Genomic DNA, 23,293 nt, shown 5'->3' on the forward strand with positions numbered 1-23,293 from the left:
AATTCTGGAACTGCCAGTCATGTAGTGAATACTAGATTTCTAAGTCTCACTTAGAAATGCATCGACTGAGGTGGATATATGCTTTGTAACCCGCAGAAACAAAAAATTAAAAACTAATGCAAAATATGAGAACACATTATATTAAAAAAGGTTTGTTTAAGAAAATTTCAGGTCAGTACTCACTGGATGGCTGTATACTATTGCATTGCTATCTGAGCGTTAGCCTAAACGATACTCTGCTATTTAATATAGCTGAAAAGAACTAAAGCAATAATTGTGGCAGAACTGAGTAGGGCTTGTACCTAGAAGGGCCCAGGCATCTGACTAGTGGAAAAAGCAAATGATGGACGAAAAAGCCATCACCATATTGTTTTTTTCACTAGATTTAGAATTAGGATTAACAATTTTTTATGCAACATGTTGCTGTAAACATAAATTTGATTTATATCTTAAAACTGCAATACTACTAAAAAACTCTATCAATTTATTCATCATATATTAATAATGAGCCAGGATGCCCATTCCTCCAAATTTGAGAGTATCTACCCATCATGTGATGACTCAGGCCCAATGCCTCTGCTACTGTATCAAATATAGCTGGAACCAACATTAGTTTCACACCTAAAAGGGATACAGAATGATACCATGATGCTCTCGGCCTTTGTTTCTATGTGGTATGTTGACTTTCAGAATTTAATTGATACAGGGACTTATAAATTATAAAATTGCATTTAACAATGTCTTTGACACATTTACTGATTGCAAGCTACTCTGCATATGCTATCAAAAAGAAAGAAAAAACTAAAATGTTTCTTTATAAATAAGCCTTTCATTTGATAGGCTAACACACAAAGTACATGTTGCTCATACCCTTCTTCCTGAAACACGAGGCTATAAATCCTTCTAGATGCTAAAAAGTACTCTTACGGGGTAGGACCAATCCATTACCTTCCAGTTCTCAATTTCAGTTTACATATGAATGTCATTCATTCTAATATGAGGAAAAGGAAAAAATATTCCTCAGGACTGCTCTGCCTACAAATGGATAGTAAATGAACCACCATTTCTATACTGCTTTGTGCATTTTTCACAACAGGTGCTTTTCATATTCACCACTACAATCTATTCCACTAAAATTATCACTAACTAACTTCCAGAAACAATGTATCATTGAAGCTATAGTCAAAATATTGTTTCATGGAGATGAATGCATGTTAGTCTCAAATATGTTCCCATAGCGTACTGCTAATCTTTAAAAAACAGACAAAGGTTTGTTTCTTAACCAACTGAAATGCAAACTCCAAAATGGAAAGTAAACATAGCATATGCTTTGAAGAGAACGAGGAAGTCGGAAAACTGAATAAATAGATGACTCCTAAGATCACTTTTCTTCCCAACTGTATTTAAAATAGACTTGAAATGATTAAGGAATACAATTTTTCCAAAAATGGTTAATGTGATATTCATGGTCACTACACATTTTCTTTCTAAGTTTTGCAGTTTGGAAGTGCTTCCATAATATATTAAAATGAGAGCTCAGCAGTTCATGAGAAATTCCTTCAGTTTTCATTTGTGTTTCTAAAAAAGATTCTCTTCAAAGGTTCAAAGCACTGGCTTTCTTTCCTTCCTTCTTTCATCCCTCCTTCCCTCCTTCGTTTCAAAGGGCATCTCATGCAACAAGTGGCAGTATTTTACTTTGAATTTTTAGATCTCAATTTTGCTGGATCAAAAGTCTGCATTGTAACTGCCAGAACTCATCCCCACGCCCCATTTTACAAGTTTTTATCTAGGCTTGGAAACAGCATGCAAGGAGTCAGTACAAAGTCATTCCCATCTACCTCAGCACAAAACAGCATCAAAACATGTAACATTTCAGAAGAAAGAATTCAGTGACACAAAAATTGGAACAAGTCAAACATAAACACATGAAAAGTGATATCATCTCAGCAGCCCTTGCTCTCAACTACTTCATATATAAAAACTGAACCTCCTCCTCTGAAAGGAAACAGATGGATGAGATGCCTTTTCCCAAAAGGAAGTAATTTGCTTATTTGCTTAAGGGCATATACAACTACATTTCATGGTCTCTATCAGCCAGCCATGAACAATGTTCTTAAATGATCACTGTGAAAGCTGTATCTAATGGGATGAATGTTAAAATTTTTCTAAAACTTTAGAGAACATATAGATATGACTAAATGGTCGAAATTAGTTAGAGAATTAGGGTAAACACAGTGAACACAGTTCTTTTAGGATGCTAAATCCCAAATAATTGGTTAGATTAACACTGAGTCTTATGTCTCTCAATTTAATGACCACTACATTAAAATATCTATGTCTCAACTCTAAGAACAAACAATACAAAACACATGACTGAGTTACCTCTTTATGATGTGAGTAGTAAATCCTACTCATTGTTATAGGATGCACAGCAGTTCTGACAAGAGCAATACAAGCATTACAGGACCTTGACCTAATTCCTATGTGTTCTCATTTCAGAGTTTTTGCCACAAATTGTCAAAATGCCTATCATTGCCCAAAGATTAATTTCTCCATTTCTCAAAGACATCAACTTCTTTACCACCCAACCTCAGGAAGCGGAAGACCACCAGAATGCTCTTCAATACTTTTCACATGCAATTTCCTCAACATACATGGGTATATCATTGTCCACCAGTCTTGATAAAAGTCAATCGTAAGCTTAGGTTCCATGGTTATAGCTTTATCTTCCTAGCTCCACATTTTTAGTTACTCTACTAAGCTAAAAAAAAAAGTATCTAGCTAGATCTCCATTTCAAGAGACTCAGATCACACTTCATCCTTCTAATAACACCTGAAAGACCCAACAATCCTGAGTAACTAGAGTCCTCCCTGACTCTGGAAGACGGAGTGATGATCCCATAACACTAACCCTAAAACCAGAAAATCCAAGACAGACCCACTAAAATCCTGAAAACTTCAATACAGTTTCTTGACTCTCTTTGATTTAGGATGTAATAATGTATGTCAGTGCAACATACAGTTGCAATCACAGTGTTTCCAGTCTACTGCATTAGAATACGATTTGGCCTCTGTGACATCTATTACTGGATTTCTTAGGGCACAATGATCTGTGAGCCCTAACCTTCCAGCTCTGCAGATCAACCCCACCTGCCTATCACAGACATGTACACCTCAATCTTCCTACTCAACCTTTCTGTTATTCTCTGCATATCTCTGCTCTTCTTGGAAGTACAGAGTTCTCTAAGATACTTTGTAGGCCTGAAAGGATGTCAGGGAGGTGGCAAAACCAGAATTAGTTCAGTTTGTTTTGGATTGGAGAGGGCATACCTGGTTTCTTCACAACCTTGTCTTCTTTCCCGAACTTTGTGCAAGACATGAAAAAGAACATGTTCTGTGGAAAGCTGGTATAGCCACTCCAAGGAACTTTGGTTTCTCCACTACTTAAAAATTCCTTTAGTGCAGTTGAAGTACAGACCATCAAAAACTAAGAGGAGACTGAGAAATCTGATTTTTCCATGCAGCTATCACAGCTGGCTGCTCATTCCAACAATGTAGGAAACAATGCTGGTACAAATCACTCAGATGAATTAAAAAAAGCTCAAGTTTCCCCAACAAACAATAAACAAAGAAACTGCCCAGAAGTGCCTGTTCACAGAGAGAAACACACATATATAGTAGGAACTAATTCATCTACAAGTAAAATTGGAGTAGACACACAAAGAGTAGAATAAGGTTTCACGCTTGTGCTCTGTGATCTCACAAAGCTAGAATAGGGTAGATACAGAAGTATTTTATTTTGAGGTGCCATCTGCCAACTATGAGACCTCAAAGTTGGCCTTTCTGCTATGCAACTTATTTGGACAAAGCAACTCTTATGAACTGCTGTGTTATTCAGAACAATTTAAATTAATTCATCAATAACAGTTACACTATGAAGCTTAAACCAACCAGTAGAGTAACTTCAATTCTCTTTCGGGGCCCACAGGTCCCACAGGAAACATCTTGTTCTAACATTGATTTTAAAAAGGCATCTCTTCCTGCAGAAAGGAGCTCTTAAATTAACAGCTAATAGAAATACTTGAAGATTCACTGCTGATTTAGCCAGGTCAGAGCTATTGTCAAGAACAGAGCAGCATTGTCTCCCTGCTCTTAATCAGCACACTGAAAATTTAAACCTGTCTCACACATCTATATTCTTTCTGTTAGATATCCATACTGTCCCAACCAGAACCAATTCCACTTACTCATGGAAACTAGAGACCCTGAAACCACACACTCTGTAAGCATTTCCTGAAGTGGAATTATTCAAAATCTGTTTTTGATTTTTTCTCTGAGGAAGAAAGACTTTTTCAAAATTTGATTACCTGCATTGACCAGTCATGGGAGCAAAAACAAAAGGAAGCGTGTAGATAATTTTCACTATCTTCTCAAAGTAGAAGATTTCCAAAGTTAAAGGATAAGTATATTTTATCTGGATATACAAAGGTTACTTTTGCAGAGACCAGAGTTGTTAAGACATACTAGTAATGGTTGAATTTTTACACATGCATCCTATTTGCTTTAATGGCCATTGGCATTCTCTGTTGGTGTTCTGAGATTAAATGCTGTACCCAGTAACACTCCGCCTCAGCCCAGTTCTGGTAAACACTGACCCAAATTCAGCATCTCCTACAAGAAGTGTCAGTGTTTGCTCAGGTGTCCCGCTGTTGAACTTTGATGAAAAAGATTGTTTAAGAAGAGAAGTGAATGTTCTTTCTTCTGAGAGACAATACTATCAAGGATGCTAAAGAAAGACCCTGAGAATATGTAGAAAAGGTTACAGTGATCAAAGTTCGAAAAATAAAAAGTGTAATCTGAAACCATAAGTACAGTCTCAACACAGCAAAACAGGCACACTTTCCTTGAAAAGCAGTAATTTGTAACTTATTCAGTCTCAGCCAGGAGTTTCCTCTGCTTATCTGATTCTTTAAGTCTAGAAATGCTACAATGGTGCAACTGAAAATGGATAGCTGATTCTGTTGTGGCCTGTGTGCTCCAAGACCTGGGAGCAGACTAAGGGAATTTCTGAAAAACTTACATAGCTCTAAAGTGTCCCCACAGACAGTTGCAATCACCTGAAGTCACCAGACAGACACTCATGCTGTCTTTTCACTTCCAAGGAGTCTGAATTCAAACTTCCAGACCATGGGAATTTACCGGTCAGCAGATAGTATTTAGAAGGCAGCTATTAACCTTCTGTTGTTCTTCCTATTGTTTGCACTGAAACATTTTATTGTTATATTTCACATAACATTTCAACCTGTTGGTATTCTCTTATACAGTATCTGACCACACTCTGACGTTCCTAAAAGTTCTGAGTAGTCTCAGCTTGTCATAACTTCCTGTGTTACAAGTATCATAAAAATAACCAAGAACTGACCATACAGCATTTGATCCAGAGCATCACAGCCTTATCCCTACATTAAGTAATTTAGAGCTGCCCCACTTCTCACTCTCGTTAAAATAATAATAAAAAAAACCCCTGCAACTTTAAAGTTGATTTTTAGAGGACATTTACAGTACTGTCTATTTGCCTTAGCAATATCTGACAGAGCATGCAGGGATACTTAGTGTGTCAAACAAAAGCTTCCTTGTTTGTTTTTGTAGGCCTGAGGCGATTTGAAAGTTTTCTTATTCACTGGAAGGAAGGCAGGGCAGGGAGAGGCAGAAATTATGGCTGCTTGGATTTAGTTGTCTATGAAGAACCTACATACTCACTTTTTCAGGTAAAATCTACCTTGTTGCAACTGCAGAGTTCATGACCACTAGGAGTAATAGCCACCCTTACTTTTTCAGTAAATGTTAGATTTGGATTGCTGAGCATTAAGCAACTTTCTGGCCTTATACACACACAGTTGTCATTGAAAGAAAGAAACATGCTGGTACTAATCATGGTTCCCTGCTAACAATTGCTCCCTCCTCCCAACTACTCAAGTTTTTTCAGCTCTATTATGACACAGGTAAGTATCAGAGTTCTGAAGAACTCTTTACATAATACAAACATTCATATGTCCTTTTCAACTTCACTACATACTGATCTGCAGAACAAGCTGTAGTATTTTTGCTCAGTACAGTCTACCTTAGAAATTAAAATATGGAAGATGTGAAGTGAAGCTTCATTTCAGATGTTTCAAGATTCTATTTTCTTTCATCTGGAAACAACATTTCCACTGAAGTGGGGGGTAGTGGTGATGAGTATTCCCATGTTTCCATGTTTTGTGTATGAGGTTATCCACTGCATTTCAACTTGTTGTGTCTGGACAGTTGCCTCCAAAATACATAACTGTAAATAATGTTTGCCTGGTGACAGGTCAGCTAAACCCCAGGAATAAAAACTACTGATATTCTCTTCAACAAATACGCTTCAATCAAAATTGCTGTTTTAAGGAAGAAATTATTTCTTAAGTTATTTTTCCTACCTCCAATTTCTTGTAGTAAGATGAGGCTAATAACATTTCTGTACATACAAAATAAGTCTTGACAATCAAGATGTGGAGCTGAAGAACATGCAGGTAGAATTAAATTTCTGTTATTTTAGTAATGGGGGAAACTGCTGACCCACTAGTAGACTTTCATTAAAACTAGGAATTGACTGAGATGTCACTGTTTAAGGGTATTGAATTACAGCAGTGTTACAAGAAAACTTAAGCCCAATTACATGCTTTACTTCATTCTTTAATTTTCACTTTAAGCTGTACATGTGATCTTCAGCCCAAAGATGCTGTGCTGTATTGTGCTCATTCATTAAAATCCACTAAAACTGCAGAAAGTTTTAGAATGGTGGCTATGGACAGATTTATTTATTTTAGAAAGCGTGACAGAAGAGTATTTCTCTGAAAGTCACAGCTACAGCAGAACGGTCCACATTTAGAATAACGCAAATATATTCTGTCAGACAGCAAAAGATGTCTATAGTATTTAATTCAAAATGTTCTGAGACAGAAAAGCAAGGTGGATGATCATTCATTGCACAGTTAAGAGAAGAAAGTTTACTGATGTACTCTACATCAAACGTCAAAATCTGAGTGAAGTTCCTCAGTAATAAAGAACAGCAGTCAACTTTCTTTGAGTAGGGTGGTATGCAGAATTTGAGTAAAACCTTTTGCTTGTTGAATTTCCATGGTCAAGAAAAGTCCCAAAGATAGCAATGAAGATTCTGGCCCCTTCTCTGATTTCCCCACACTACTTGTCAACAGTGACAGTAGCCTAGGAAGATCGCTTTTTTCTAGGTTTCTAGGCCAACTTACTTAGCTAATGACAAAGGTGACTACTATTATGCTTAATAATTACCTGATGTTCTTCTATTTAAACATAAGGGTTTAGGCTCCTGCAAATCACATGCAGCTTGAAAGAATTCAAGCTGTATTTGCTTTTTCAAACTTAATGTGTGCTGCTTTCCGCTTCACAGTGAATTTTCCTCTTTCCACTCTCAAGATTTCTTTCTCATGTAATCAAACTCACCATCAAGCTACAAGTTGCAGTCTCAGTATCAAGCACCATCTAGACCACCTACACACACTACTTCAACAACTCGCTGACTAACCATTGGCAATGAATTTAAGTTTCTTCCTGTAGTTTTTGGCGTGTAGCTTCAACTGATAAAATAATGGATTGCTGACATGATTGATATTTCCACTGTAGCTGAAATCTCTGCTCCACCTGAAATGCTCATCAACCTTTACTGTAGGAAGGGTGAGGTCAGACATGCAATTTAAGGACAATCGTAACTTTTACACACCTTGAGCTCCTACTTCTTTTAATCAAAAAAGTTTCTAGGAAATTCTTTGCCAAGGCCATGTTGCTTCCTCTTCCTGCTTTTTAGTTCCTAGCATATTAATCACAAGCTGAAGCTTTCCACAGCCTAACTGGAGTTCAGTGAAGAAAGGGGAACCACACTGTATTGGAGGCACCAGATATTGATGCCCAGTTACTTTAAACACAGTGAACAGCCCTCAACATCCTAAAACAAAGAGCATCAGAAATTTATTTCTACCTGGAAATGTGTCACTGTGGACACAAAAGATTAGAAGGTATAATAACAGTCTGGACAGGTACACTTGAGCTGTATGACAGAGTGATTATGCCTATTTGCATCAGACTGCAATGTATACAGCAAGGTACTGACTTTGATGGTATGATTCATTAAACTTTGGACAAAATTTACAAATTGGAATAAAAAAAAACTTTACCAGGAAAGACTGTTCGGGGAGACAGGCAGAAAACAAACATTCAAAGGAGGATAAGGATTTTTCTATTACCATGGAGTAGGGAAGAAACGGTATTTATCAGATACAAGGGATTCAGGGAAGTTCTAGTATAGCACTTGCATCAGAATCTGCAAAAAATATCCAATGTGCAATACAGACTAATTAATTTAAAGGATTTTTAAAATTTAAGTTTAAAGGTAAAGAAATACTGCTACATATTAACTTCCACCATATTGTGAGGATTTCTTTGCTTGTTTTTATAAGAAAAATCTTAGGCTTTGTGTCCTCTTTTTAAAGATTACACCGAAGTTTTCCTTAAGGAAATTAAACAGCTCAAGAAATTATGGCTTTTACTTTGTCATATATTCTAGTACTTATTTTCAAGATTTATATCTATAATATTAATTAATTTGTAAGATATTGAGTATAGAAAATTCATTCGTAATAAGTACTAATAAATATAATAGTAAGTACCATTTAAAGTTTCAATAAATATTTTTAATCTGAAACAAGTATTCCATAGAAATTAAAAAAAAAAAAGGAAAACAGCTTACAATCAACTAAAGACATAGAAATTGTGCCATCAGAAAATTTGTTCTAAGCTTTCAAATTAACTCCTCTCAAAAGCATTTGATACATTCCACAGATTACAGTACATACCTGATATAACAAATATAAGGAATTATCATAACAGTCCTGATATCTATTTTTAATCTAGAACAACAAACTATGGTTATAGATTAAAAACTGTGAAACTACTGTCACGGAGATTACTAACAGGCACCTACATGTAAGTATTTCCTTTCTACATCCCTCTTGCACTATACAAATTTAAGACAGTACTTATCCCAATTATGGTGTTGTAAAGCATACCCTTCCCTCAGGCCCAATAAATTAAGCTAGAACTGAAAGACTTCTCTAAAATTTATGAGATATCATTAAACCACATGAACAACTCTGCCTTCAAGGGAAGTTTTAATTAAAAGGTTTGGTGACTACATTTTTACATTAAAGCCACATGCAACTCACACTGTAGCAAGATCTGGACGTTCAATTTATGTGGTGTTTATCTGCCTGAGGTTACCAAAAATCACATCTAACATACCTTGGCAAAAAAGACTGTGAGATGTGTTTCACTGCCAAGTATCCAAATGGGAAATTTTGGAGATTTCAAATAGGAGCCAACCTAAAAAGGTACAATAAAATCAGAAACACAAAGCAAACCCAGAAAAACTCATCTAGTTAGTAATCCAAGTTAATGATAATTCAGTCAACAGAGTCTGAAAACTAATATAAAATGTTTAATAAAATGACAAAACAGTGTAAAATACTTAGATTTTAATTTTAATCACTGCTTCCTGGTTGACTTGGAAAACAACACAGCTTACAATAATTAACCGAAATAAGAAATCAGTGAGATTGTGGTACCAACAATATCCCTTACTTCAGCCTTGGATACATGCTCCAAACACTGCACAGGGGTTACGAACTCCTATGCTTAACGATACTATAATCAGATGTTAAACAAGGTAGAAGTCCACTTGACTTATTAGCTGGATGAATCAATTCAGAATTGACATCTATTTAATAAACGAAGCGAGAGACAGTTACAGTCAATACACCAACGTTCCACAAACTACATAATCCTCTTTAACCATGAGCTAAAGGAATTTATCAGAGACTGAAAAGAAAGCAAAGAACAACCAAAAAGCCTTTTGAAATTAAGAGTATTAATGATGTTTCGAAAGTAGTATTTGTAAAGCACAAAATTCCTCAAACAGAAACCTTAAATCAAGAAATTCTGTGTCACAACAGGAAGAAACAATACGCACTTCAGTTACATTCAGATGTTCACAGATAAATACATAAAATAACTTTTACATCTTGAATATATTATATTCAGAATATATTTACTTAATAGTAGTTTTACCATTTTTACTTATGGCTCTTTATTTTAAATGGAAGACAGTGATAGCATAAAAGGAGAACAATAACACTGCAACATTCACCATAGCAAGTCACTTTGGGACTTCACAGTTTTATAACCATCTACATAACTTGCATTAAGCATTACTTTAGTAAAAACATAAGCTTCTAACTACCTATATTAAATTGGTGCAATAAAGTTCTAATTTAATTAGCATCCAATAACATTTACTCAGTAAGATGCATTTAACAATTTTATCATATATCTGTTTTAATAGGGTATTATTCTCAGTTTTAATTTGAACATACTTTGAAAGTTCTTTAATATCTCCAAATGTACACAGTGGAGCTTTCAGTAATACCACCAAAGAGGCACACAACACCTTAATGAAATGAAAATGAAAGAAAAATTTTAAGTTATGTAGAAAACAGCTTACCTTGCAATAACTCAGAGATTCCATCAATGTCAAAAAGCCTACTGTTGCCTGTTTATGGATACCAAGAAGTTCTGTTCAAAACAAAACACAAAAATTATTCAAGAAAAATCTGCAAAGTCTCTTTTAAGACATTTTTTCTTACTTTCAAAATTGGTCAAAATTATTCTCAGAAAAATTTAAGAAAAACACCTGTCTTGAAGGAGAAAAAAAAAGGTATGTATGCATGTATGTATTTTTCTTCCCCTCTCTTTTTTTTTTTTTTTTTTTCTTTTTTCCTCCCAAGAGTTCCCTGGCCATATTTATCTTAATTATTTCACATTCTGAATAATAAAACATAATTTTGAAAAAAATAGTTCTGTTAGTAGGAAAGAATGCATTCACTCAACTTGATATTCTGTACTGACTTCCACTTAGTGTATCATACAGCCCTCAAACATACACAGCTGTCAGGAATAGCTGAAATATTTATGTACTACTGATTGGAAGAGCACTTAGAAAGCCTTATTTGAGGCTCTCCGATAAAGAATGAAAAACTACTTCAAAATTCAAGCTTAAAAAATAGATATACTCATAAGGATTTGAAGAAGCTCTGGGCTTAGATATACATCATCTCAACAGTGCAAGTACTGTCTACTTGAAATAACTCTGTTAGGTTCCTAAACATTGTCTAAACAAAGAGCAGCACATACCCAATCCTGCAAATACACACGGGAACATACACAATGATGAATTTACCAAGATCTGTATTTCCTATTTTCAGAGAACACTGACTTTTGTATTTGAAAGTTCCTTCTAAAGCACTAATTCTCAACTGTACTTTTTAGCATTTATCGTTCATGTGCAACAGCATAAAATTGCGATGTCTTTAACCATGGGCTAAAGCCTCAGGACCATAGAAAGTGAAAGAAACAATTCTAAATTTAAAAGATTTCTGAACCTTCAGAAATTAACTCTGCACTTCTTTGTAACTCACAGCACTAGGCATGGTATGCCATGCTTCCTTAACCAACTTCAAGTTTACCTCTCTGAATTTTGCAACACTGCAGAACTAGTTTAACTTTTTCCTCTACTGTTAAGCAAAAAAAACCCCAAAACAACAAAAAACCAACAACTAATCAAAACCCAACCCCAAAAAACAAAACCCAAAAAATTCACAAACACTAGCTTGTTCACTACCTTTGTAGCCTGGATGTATAACTCCTTCGAGCTGTCAGCTATACACACTAAAAGTCTCTCTTAGCAGTGCAGAATTCTTTGATCTGAAACTATGCTTTCTGTCTTCAGACTTGCTTGGAATTTAAACATTTGGGGATGCATAGATAATGCTTTGCAGAACCTCATTACCTTACTGACTTATAGCTGTGTTGCTATAAATTGCCCTATGCTGAGACAATTAATCCTTTCTTTGAGCCAAGGGCAAAAGAGCTAGCCCAATTGAAAAAAAACCAACAACAACAAAAAAAAACCCAAAAAAAACCCTATTGAAGGATATAGCTCTTGTTCAGAAACAGCACATTTATATGTGCAATGAAGGGAAACAAAGAGCAGAAGTAAGAAACAGTACACTAAAGAAATAATTTTAACACATCACATGTATTTCTTAAAACCCATTAACAAAAATTAATGTAAAGTTCAGTCTGCTAAACAAAGGCTTCAGATTTAGGAGCTGATGGTTGGAACAAACAAGCAAAGTCACACATAAATAATGTTTACTATTCAGAAAAAAAAATCAGATTATTAACTATTTTGTTCCCCTGACAGATAACTAGATGAGAACTCTGACAGATAACTAGAGAAAGCTGGGATCCTGGCTACAGCAGTAGCTGCAGTGTGAATATCCGGAATAGCTAGTAGTTAAGCAACATAGTGTATCTGAAAGCTACTAGGTTATCTTAAGCCTGTAGTCAGTGGTCTACCCATGCCTCCTTCAGAATTAGTCAACAGAGAAGACAGAAACAAAAGTAGAAATCCCTGTCAGATGACTTACGAGGAAACTCAGGGAGACCAGCTGCCCTAAATCAAAGTTCATCCCTGTGAATATCCTCACCCCACAGAAAAAAATAAAAACACCCCTGGAAGAGGCCTGGTAACACCAAAGACATCTAAGAAAGCAAATATGTGTGCCTCATGTTAGAAAGTTAGTTTGTCCTTTTTTTAAAGTACTTTTGCAAAGTACTCGAATTTCTAAAAAGGGACAAAACTGGAGCCTTTAGAAAACAGCCAGGCCCAAAGGGCTGATGGCTTTACCAGATAACGGCCGTTACCAACCCTGTCAGAACAGCGCCACCCCGTGGCAGCAGGAAAGACTACAAATTCTTGGCACCAAGAAAACGGGACTACAGCACTGTCTGTATTCAGATCCTACTGTTCCACTTCACGTAGACAGTCTTTGAAAAAGGAGGAAAAAAAATCTACCTGCCCATATCTTCCTACTGTGGATAATTGTGGCAAAAGAAGAGATTAGAATAAGAAGAAAAGTTTAAAGGGGAATACGTAGGTAGTCAAAGAACAGGGATTGTTTCACTGGTATTTGTAGCGTGGTGGTCAAGAACAATTCCAGTTAATAACCCCTAGCCCTATCTGGAAAATAGGCAATACTGTAAGAGTCAGAGCTCTGAGTGTAATCTGCAAACTACCTGGTAACTCCTCAAGTTTGTATTTCAGTATGTTCTTTGTCACTGATAAAATTACTGACAGTGACTTCAAAATGGCTTTAAAACAATTTTAAAGATTTACGGATTAATTACAACTTGCTTATCTGAAGCTGAACCAGAGGTAAAGTGGCTTTACATAGCTTCTGAATAAAAATTTAAGGTGAGTGCCATTCTGAAAATTCAATTAAGTAAATGTGTTTACTTATGATAACAGTATCACCTATCTAGCATTTCTCCTGTTCCTGTGTGTAGCTGAAACTTCTCACTGTTGCTTCGTTGCTGCCCCTGCAAATACGCCATGAACCACATCACATCCACTGTCTTCTGCGGTGCTTTAGGACCACCTTTCCCCTGTGTCCAGAGATGCCTTTCCTGCCCCTCAGTTTCAGAAGTTCACTTACTAATTACACCTTATCACAGAAGTACCTGAAATCTCTTTCCATTATGTTTACACATGGAAAAATCACGCAGCACCAGCAATCAGCTCCGTACAATACTAATGTTAAGCCTTCCAACTTGTAGTCTCTTGACCAGGAGAATTTAAGACAAGTGACCAGTAAACAAACCAGTAAGACATACATAAAGGCAACTTCAGCAAATAGTCAGCAAACACATTCAGTTCTTGTTATTTTGACACCTGCAATCCTTCTACATGAGAAACTCATAGCATTGGCAAAGAGGAAGCTGAAGCTCTCAACAGTGAGAGAGAGACAAATACAGGAGAAATGACTGAAGCAGAACAGAAAAGATGACAAAAAGAATTGACAGATAAAGGAAATGTGACAATGTATCCAAAATTCAGTCTTGCCTAAGAAGCAAGTGAACAGTACAGGCTGTTGTCCTTTTGTTTGACAGACTACACAAATCACTTTGTAATAGATACTGGTTATTGACTGGAGACAGTGAAAAAGCTGGTTTTGACTGTAATTATCCCAAGGACTTGAAGGAAAAGGAGGGCTCCCAACAGTAGTTAAGTCCAATTACTCGACTGGTGAAAAACCAACAGGACATACAACACCAGACTCTTCAGATGTACTAAAGATTATTTTCTGCTCCTCCTCTCGCCCCAAAGACAGACAGAATTGATTTAGAACCCAAATGTGGAATATTACTGTGTAAGAAGAGAGTACAATATTCTCAGAAAAGAAAAAAATTCCAAAAATTCCAACTTGGATACCTAATGAACAAGTTATACCAGAAAGATAATCTGAAAGACAAATGAGGGAATGATCTGCAAGATTTCAAAAAAAGATACATTATTAAATTGCAGAACAGTAAATTATCCCAATGTAAAGGAAAGTTGCAAGAACAATTCAGATTGATTGATCATAGTCTGACAATTCAGATTGATAAATCATAATCTAAAAATCAAGAAGAGAAAATTAAAAATTCTGAAGAGAACATATGGATAAAACCAGGAAGGCTAATTACAACAAATTTCAGTTAGAAAGGGAGGGGAATAAACTACAACAATGTTCTACACATGCGGCATGAATCGAGGTAGGAACTGACTGATAACAAAAAAGAAAATACAAGTATCCAAAAACATCTTTGCTTTAATTCACAAAAAGGTAAATGATGTCATATACTCAAGAAGATTAACATTGAGGTAATGGTGTCAGCTGTAAAAAAAGAACAAAATTGGCTAAAAAACCCTGTAAGTAAGACAGATATGTTCAATCTTGAAGATCCCAGTGAAATTCACTATATAACACTTAAGCAGCCAGACAAAATAAGTCTCTGAACCATTAATGATTTCCTTACATATCAAAGATAAAGGAGGTGCCAGTAGACTAGAAAAGGGAAAACAGGGTACTTACCTTAACAAAAACAACAAAAAAGCTAGAGGAAAAACCCAATTATTTTAACCTCCAAAGGGTCTTAAAACAAATTAGCAATCACTTTACATGTACTAGGAAGGACAAAAAAAAAAAAAAAAAAAAAAAAAAAAAAAAACCAAGCAGCCAGTATAGGCTCATCAATAATAGACTGTAATAATGCAATCTAAACGCTGTGGTTGGAAGCCTTACAAATAGGGGTGAGAAGAGTTAGATACAATATTCAAATGACATTCTGATAAGTCTGATGCAGAAGTACAGCCTGTATGGAACCATAATCAAGCGGAAGCCTAAAAAGTTTCAAAGGAGATTGTACTACTTATTGTCAAACCAGAGCACTTCAACTCAGGTCTTGCATGGATTTGTGTTGAAGCTCAGTTCAAGTTAGTATCTTCTGTGATAACTTAGATGATGGAAAACCCTTATAAAAAACATGCTGATGAACCTGAGATGGACTTTGTAGCAGTGGGAAACAGGATGTCATGTCAGTCCATTTCTCTAGCCTGATGTGGCTGTTCTGAATAGTGGCCCTGCCTGCAGTATACTGACCAACCTTCCTAACTTGCAGAGACTGCACTCCCTTCCACCATCCAGGTCATCAGGTACCTTATAATGTCAACCTGTAGCTGACAGTCCTGCATTCACTGATTTTGTGCAAGTATGTTTTATTTCCACTTGAGGTCTGCTTAAACCAAAGGTCAGTAAACAAGGAGATTATCAAAACAGAAATAGAACATATTCCAAATCTGTAGATCAGCATCTTGTAGCACATAAAAACTATGAACAAGCATAAACTAGAATCAACTTACTCATTCCTGAACATTCTCTGTCTCCATCCCACACATGAGAAACAGCATGCCCCGTCAACAGGAGGTTAATCAAACTTTGGCTATGTAACAGAAAGCAATAGCCTATTAAAAGGGACATACAATTTATTTCTGAAAAAGTGGTTAACTCCAACAAATGAATAAATTATTGCAGACATTCTCTAATTATATTTGTATTTGTAATTCAGTGATACTAATATGATCTCTATTTTTTCAGTCAACTTGATATAAAAATGTAGTCCTGAATTTGAGAATTATTCCTCTCAAAATTCAGCAATAACAGAAGCATTTCCTCAAAACTGCTGCACCAAATGGAGCAAGCACTGACAAAGGCATGCTATGTTGTGTTGCTTAATAAAGTTATAATTTGTCATAATGTCAATAATTTCCTCAAAGAATGATCATTTACAGCAACATAAATAATTAGCCCACAAATCTATTCTACATGGTAGCAACCATATTTTGCAGTTTACCTTCCATGACCGTAAACAGGATCTATCAATGGCTCAGTTGCATCTTCTATTTCATTTTTTATATTTTCAATACCCTGCAGAAAAATTACAAACATTTTTGCTCTCTTAAGGAATAAATTGCAACATTTACAATAACAGAATGCAACAGCAAAACATTAGGAGGCTGATGAATAGTGGCCCTGCCTGCAGTATACTGACCAACCTTCCTAACTTGCAGAGACAATTCATTCGGATATGAATTGATACCTAAGCACACTTCCTTCTCTTGATAATGGATGGTAAGGATACACAAGGAAGGATGTTTCCAAAATCTGTAGTTCTCCCAGATCAGAAAAGAAAAAAAAAGGACTGAGCTTTTCAAGTTTTTATGCTGAAAATGTACTGCAAAATGAATGAAGATACTATTCCATCCATTTATCTAGATTTGACTTAGTTTATTAGTTGAGTTTAGTGTCCACCTTTTACAGAAAAAGGATTACATTATCAAACTTTCTCTTAACAAAAGAAACAAAACAGACGCACACACTAAAGTATCAAACAACCCACAAACCTTTGTCAGTATTACAGAATACAGAAAGAGCAATACTCCAAATCTGTTTGTCCACACTGAATATTGATCCCAAACTGCATCCTTCAGTTCAGAGAAGCTTGTGAATGCTCGTTTGCTAAAGACAAAAAAAACCAACAGAATAGGAGAATGTATTTAGATGAAGCATTCAAATACTGCCACAAAGCACAAACAAGAACTATAAACACCTAACATTACAATGTCCAAGTAAAAGCAGAGCAAAACTAGTGTTAAATACAGAATGACACAGCAGCTGTTCTGAAGTTACTACAACTGCCACAGTCATTAGTATTTACGCATCAGAAAAAGAAAAATAACTGTGGGGCAACGTGCAAAAATGAACATAGTTTTTAAATGCAAACACTAACCGTAAAATACATACCCTTGTGAAAGAGTTGAGTGGCTTGAACCAGTGATTCTATAAAACAGTGTTACTGAAATTGTGAATAGACTGTATGTCACCAAAATAATGTTTGCATTATATAGTGTTCTGAAAGACATTCAGTCCATAAGCAGTGGAGAAAAAAACTTCCACTTAACCAGGGAAGACTATCTCTCAGGCTCTCAGAGTAATTATTACACATCCCATTAACATTTGAATGCCTATAGAATTTGATTTTGTTAGAATCTAGCTATCGTACATTAACATTTGGGAAGCCATCTGGTTGCTGCCTGAATGATAAGCTAACACCAGGTGACTGTATGTTTAAAAAAAGTAAAATAAAATCAGAGGAAAGAAGTGATTAATCAAGACTCCAGTGAAGTAATAAATTTTCTGTTTCTTAGGATATTTAGAGCTAAATACTGCTTTTCAGAACACAAACATTAGTTTTTATTGTGTAATTCAAACTAGATCACACTCTCCACTTACGTTACACAAACCTAGGTATATTATTTTCTTTTGTATTTCTTGCACACTTTTACTAAGTCTTGCTTAAAAAATAAACAAACATCTGCAAAAATATATCCATAGGTGGGTTTACTCTAGCTAATATTTGAGATTATCAGTAGAGTATACAGGGCATACAAAGTATGTAAGGCAAAGTCAGTTCTGAAATCCATTGCTCAGGTCACTCTAAAGCTGTATGCCAGAGCGTTCACTTCCTGCCAGAAAGGCTGAGAAAAACTGAAGTGGGTACCAGAAGTCCAAAGACTGAAGGGGTGAGTGGGAGGAAGGGGGAGGCAGGAAATTAGTGTTTTGATCCGATAACTTTACAAAAATTTTATATTCTCCTCTTTCTCCTTTCTGCATATGACCATAAGTTTAAAGAAGACACTATAATTACTACTGATACAATAAGCAGTGGTTATTCAGTTCTAATTATTAATGTTTTCCATGTCAAGTGTTTTTTTTTTTAATTCTGTTGCCCTTTATCTCCTCTTTGGGGATTTATTTGCATAACAACTACAATGATTCACTGTGAAAATAGAAGGCTGCTACCTTTAAAGATAAACTCACTAGAACTCTAAGCTTTGTATTTACACCTCAAAAATAGAACAGTGTTTAAAGCATGAAACAAAAATCAGCCTTGTATATGAAACTTGTTTATAAATGTTTGTTACACTGTCTCAAATGAGGAAAAAGACCAGATGACAATGTTTTTTTCAGTATATATATCACAAGTATTTTAGATAGAATCACCTGTGAAGACTGTGTATGAAAAATTGAGGATTAACATCTTTAAATTAAATGTGAACCTTAATTAGCTGTGTTCATACACTTGAAATGCACAATTTCACTCATTACATTGTTCCAGTTTTATTTTAAAGTCTAATGCTTCTGCTCAAAATAATATTCCATTTCAAACACTAAAATGCAAAGAAAAACGCCCCAAACCCCCAAACTAAAACATGAAACCCAGGTTTAACTGGATGTGTAACACACATAAAGTTCCTCAACATAACCCCCTTCAGGGCTGTGAATATTAGTGTAACTTCAAAATACTGTATTTTAAATGTTCCAACATATTACTTACTGAATTAATGCATGAAATCGCTCAAAGCCAAGCTCTTCGACAGCCAAGGCAGCTATACACAAGAGACACTTTTCAGCACTACACATGGCAAAAAAATGACACAAGATACACACAGCAAGCTAGTATACTTTCAAGCTTTAATTATATTTTTAATTGTTAATCCTCCCATGACATTTAAATTTTTTAACTGATTATTATAAACTAATTTACTGCAACATTGAGATTCCACCATACAAATTAGTGAGAACATTTCTATTTGGACCAATCAGTTTATTAAAAGCACAAAGCCACTGGAGTGTGTAGACTTGAAAATATTTGTCAAATACTAAGCTGTTGATTTTGTACAAAATATGGCTGTCACAAAGTCATCAAGCATATGCGTACTTATAGATATAATTTTGCACGTCAACAAGAAGTACTCTTTCCTAGAAAAGCAAGCATGATTATTTGGATCATTTTATCAATGTAGGTAAGCCGTATTTTTTCTTCAAATATGCATTTCTGTTACTGAAATTTTGGGTTTTTTTTTCCCCCTTTTAATGCTTATTTATTAAAAAAAATGAGTAGAATTATTCTACACAGTGTTACACATCCTGTTTTTAAAAAAATTCTCATGGTTTTAATAATGGATAAATAGCCTTTCGAATAAGTGTCACATCTGAGGCAGAAAAAAAAAAATACAGCATTAGTGTCTTCCCAAGTTCAACACAGGCTTTATACCTTTGTTCTCCTCACAACTTTTCCAAACCAAGGAGGTGAAATGAACTTCTAAAATCAATTTATTTTACCAACAGGATGTTATACTTGCCTGTTGTCTAATTATCAAATTCTATAGGCATTCACATGTTAAGACTGTAGCAGTCTTTAGTACCCTCTATGTCCATAAGGACTTTATCTTCCTGCTAGTAGAATAACATACAAACCAGATAGATCTGCTTTCTCATAAAGGCCACTTGAGGCTGAACATTTAAATAATGTCTCATCATCTAGCTACTGAATTTGACTGCATACAAATCATTAAAGACCTGACGCTGTTAGGGCTAATTCTACTGATAAAGTCTTCCACAAGAATTCCAGAAAGGGCTTTTTATGCTCTTTCTGATTTTACTTTGAAAGATGCACTTGATGTGCCTAAGTACAAATATAACTGATTCTCCAGCAACAGAATACTTTCATTTTCTACTTCAGGAGCAGTAGTCCTAAGAATGTTAGTTTTTGTCTTTTGAAATAATGCAAGATATTGCTAAAATTAAGTTACCAAGAGCAAAACTAGACTTAAGAAAATGTAGCTTTAAGACATTTTTTAGAAATTTGAAACAACGAATCTCAATTGCAGAAAATGCTACAGGAACTAACCCCACTCCACAAACATGTTTTGGAAGCAGAAAGTTAGAGGGACTAAATCATATAAAGCAATCTTTGAACCTGGGAACACGCACTACTACAGCCAACGCATGGCCAGCAACAAGTCACTGGTATACACCACAAAAGCAGATGAAAAATGCTATTCCATTCACTAAGCGTGCTCAAATCCACCTTTTCTTCACACAGCGGGATGACAAGGCAGTTTCATTCTGTTACTACAGAACAGAGTGAAATGGTAAGAGAACTACTATTTGAAATAAAGAGAAAGAAGTAGAAATCCTAAAGAGAAGTGTACCTATACATAAACCAAACAAGGTTAAAGATTGTGCTTAGTGGAGAGGAAAAGAACGAACAGCAATAGAACACGAGCTGTATGAAAAATACAATTATACAGAAACTTTAAAACGATACTCCATCATGCTGTGTCTAATCATAGTTCATGGTTTTATTATAAATATACTCCCATATTCAACTCCCAAATAGCAGTAGCCTGCCATGTAGAATTGTATCTGTAATACTCCCCCACACGCATAACGCATCTCCTAAGTCCTAGCAACTATGACAATTACTGTTTCTATTTTTATTGATCACAGCAACCAAGCTAGAAATGCATTTATTCCTTTGCACAAGCAGTAATAGAGTTCTGCATTATTAGCAATACCTTCTTCTTCACATCTTTGTCCCAAGCCTAACCAGGCAAGAAGCTGTTCTATAGTTAAATAGCAGGACAGGGAAGAAGAAAAAAAAGAAACCCTAACAAACGTATCTTACATTAGCAAGTGTATTGCATTATACATGTAGGTAAAAATCCTGTTTGAACTGTACAGTACATACAAGAGGTACATTCAGTGTCTATCTGGGAATGCAGAATATGAACAATGAAAGAGATTAATGTTGCTCATGACAAAAGCAGACTGTTCATAGTAAATGTATCCTGCTTTTCCTAAACACATTCCAATGTAGTAAGGACAAGTCAGGCAGATCTTCTAGACTTGTACAGAAATATAAAAAATGCAGATCTCTAACAGAGCGGATTAGTTCATAATATATCAGTGTTGAGAGTAATTATTAATTGAGCGTGTGTTTAAAAAGACTTTCTGCTGAATGTTTTCTACTGTTAAAAGTCCTTTAGAATAAGGCAATATATTAATAAACAGGACAGTAAAAGTCTATTGATAACTAGGCTCTACTTTGCTTTTTCTTCAAAGAAAACTTCATAATATGACCAGAGTTGTTCAGAGACAACTGGAAAATCCACAGAAATTGGGAATTTCAAAGTTGCAACTGCCTTATTATTATCTTGCAAAGGAAGATTTTTTTTTTTTTTTAACAGAAAAGTTGTAGATATAACTTTCTGTATAATACCTTTTCTTAATGAAAAAAAAAGCTCACTTTGGAACTCTTATAATGGTGACCTTCTGTTTTTTCAATTAGGTAACATCTTAATTATTTTTCTTTGAACCTTCTAAAGTACATGGAGCATTTGACAGAAGCAGATGAAGATGACTTGCAACATAAACAGCTCCAGCACTACTAATTGCTATAGCTAGCTGCGCCTGTACAAATCTACTGGTACAATTCTTACGCTGTAGTTATGCCACAAACTGATGAATAACATATTCCTTTCATCAATAGATGGCACCTTTGTAAGCATGTTCTCATGTGAGAAGTTTTTCATACTTCTTAGGGGACACATTGGGAACAAGAACTAGGAGAAAAAGCAGCTTATCTTTTAACACATTAGATATCTCCTATTAAAAAAATTAATCAATACACATCTCAATGATCATGTGCACACAGATAAACTTTCTATGTCACTGGCTCTGCAGCAGTTAGATATGACTGGATGCCGTATCTTAGTGCAACAGATGATGTTCACCAGATCCTTGATGTCAGTAACTAATGAAGGAATCAAGACATTTGCAAAAAGCAGGTAATACAAAAATTCTAACCTGCAAAAAAATTCTGTTAAGCTACTAGGAGGCGGTATCCAAGAGAATCAGAAAAAGGGAAAATATTCCTCCAGTGTTAGGTAGCATGTAGATTTTTTCTGAATTAAAGACACATCAGGTCCCAATAAATTACAAAATAAAACTAAAAAGATTATGGAAATTCCTCAAATTCAAGAGAAACACACGTTAGAACTCTAGTGACAGACAGCACATTCCTTCTGACAAAAAGGATCAATGCCTCTAATTACAACAGACAAAAATCCATCTATTGCTAATGGAATCACAAAGGCGAAAACCCCATAACATAGCAATAAAAAGCAGTGGCCTCTCAAAAACAGTATAATACTTTACTGTGTGATGGGAAATTTAGGATAGAAATATATCTTACAAGGTTGTTCCTCTTGATGACTAGATTCTGCAGGACTTTCAGAAATACTAGCAGTTTCTTCAGTTGTTTTTCCTCTTATCCATGTTGCCAGAGAGTACGACTCAGAATTATCAGAGCAAGCCATTTCCAAAATATCACATAATGTGTGACAGAGAAGGTTCTTCTGCTCTTCTTCTGAAAGATCAGAAAGCTACATGAGTTCAATTACTGCTAATCAGTATCTTACACAAGCTACTAGTATCTTTTTATACATTAATGTTATCTAAATAATTGAGTTTATTACTTTTATCTTATTAATTATTAATGTTAATTGCTGTTTCACTATACTAGACCAAAGAATTATAAAACTGTCTTCATAAAAATGTGGTTTAATGATTTCTAATCCATTCCCTTTCCTGATGATATATTTCAATCAAATATTTATAAAACACAGAAGTACTAGGCATAGACCTCACAAATCAGCGTTTAGAGACGTAGTATACATAGTTTATGCCTCATAAAATAGCATGGGAACACATGTAAATAGAAAGTGTAAAATATTTAAAATTCTTTGTACTAGGACATCTGTCACAAATTATTAAAATGGAAAAAAAAAAGGAAAAAAAAAGAAGGGAAAAAAAGGAGGGAAAAAAAGAAGGAA

General features: G+C 35.2%; 1 protein-coding gene across 1 annotated transcript in view; it reads right to left on the reverse strand.

The window, feature by feature from the left end:
• FAM188A (family with sequence similarity 188, member A) overlaps positions 1-22,827 on the reverse strand; it is a gene marked incomplete at its 5' end in the record, with an annotated part of 46,213 nt that extends 23,386 nt beyond the window's left edge. The window contains 7 exons of the mRNA XM_010088190.1: positions 9,355-9,435; positions 10,613-10,683; positions 15,914-15,993; positions 16,405-16,478; positions 16,955-17,069; positions 18,949-19,000; positions 22,654-22,827. Coding sequence (XP_010086492.1) covers positions 9,355-9,435; positions 10,613-10,683; positions 15,914-15,993; positions 16,405-16,478; positions 16,955-17,069; positions 18,949-19,000; positions 22,654-22,827 — 647 coding nt within the window. The remainder of the gene's footprint in view (positions 1-9,354; positions 9,436-10,612; positions 10,684-15,913; positions 15,994-16,404; positions 16,479-16,954; positions 17,070-18,948; positions 19,001-22,653) is intronic.
• Positions 22,828-23,293: the final 466 nt, after the last annotated feature.

This window comes from Pterocles gutturalis, unplaced genomic scaffold (genome assembly GCF_000699245.1).
Source record: "Pterocles gutturalis isolate BGI_N339 unplaced genomic scaffold, ASM69924v1 scaffold4917, whole genome shotgun sequence".
Taxonomy (NCBI): domain Eukaryota; kingdom Metazoa; phylum Chordata; class Aves; order Pterocliformes; family Pteroclidae; genus Pterocles; species Pterocles gutturalis.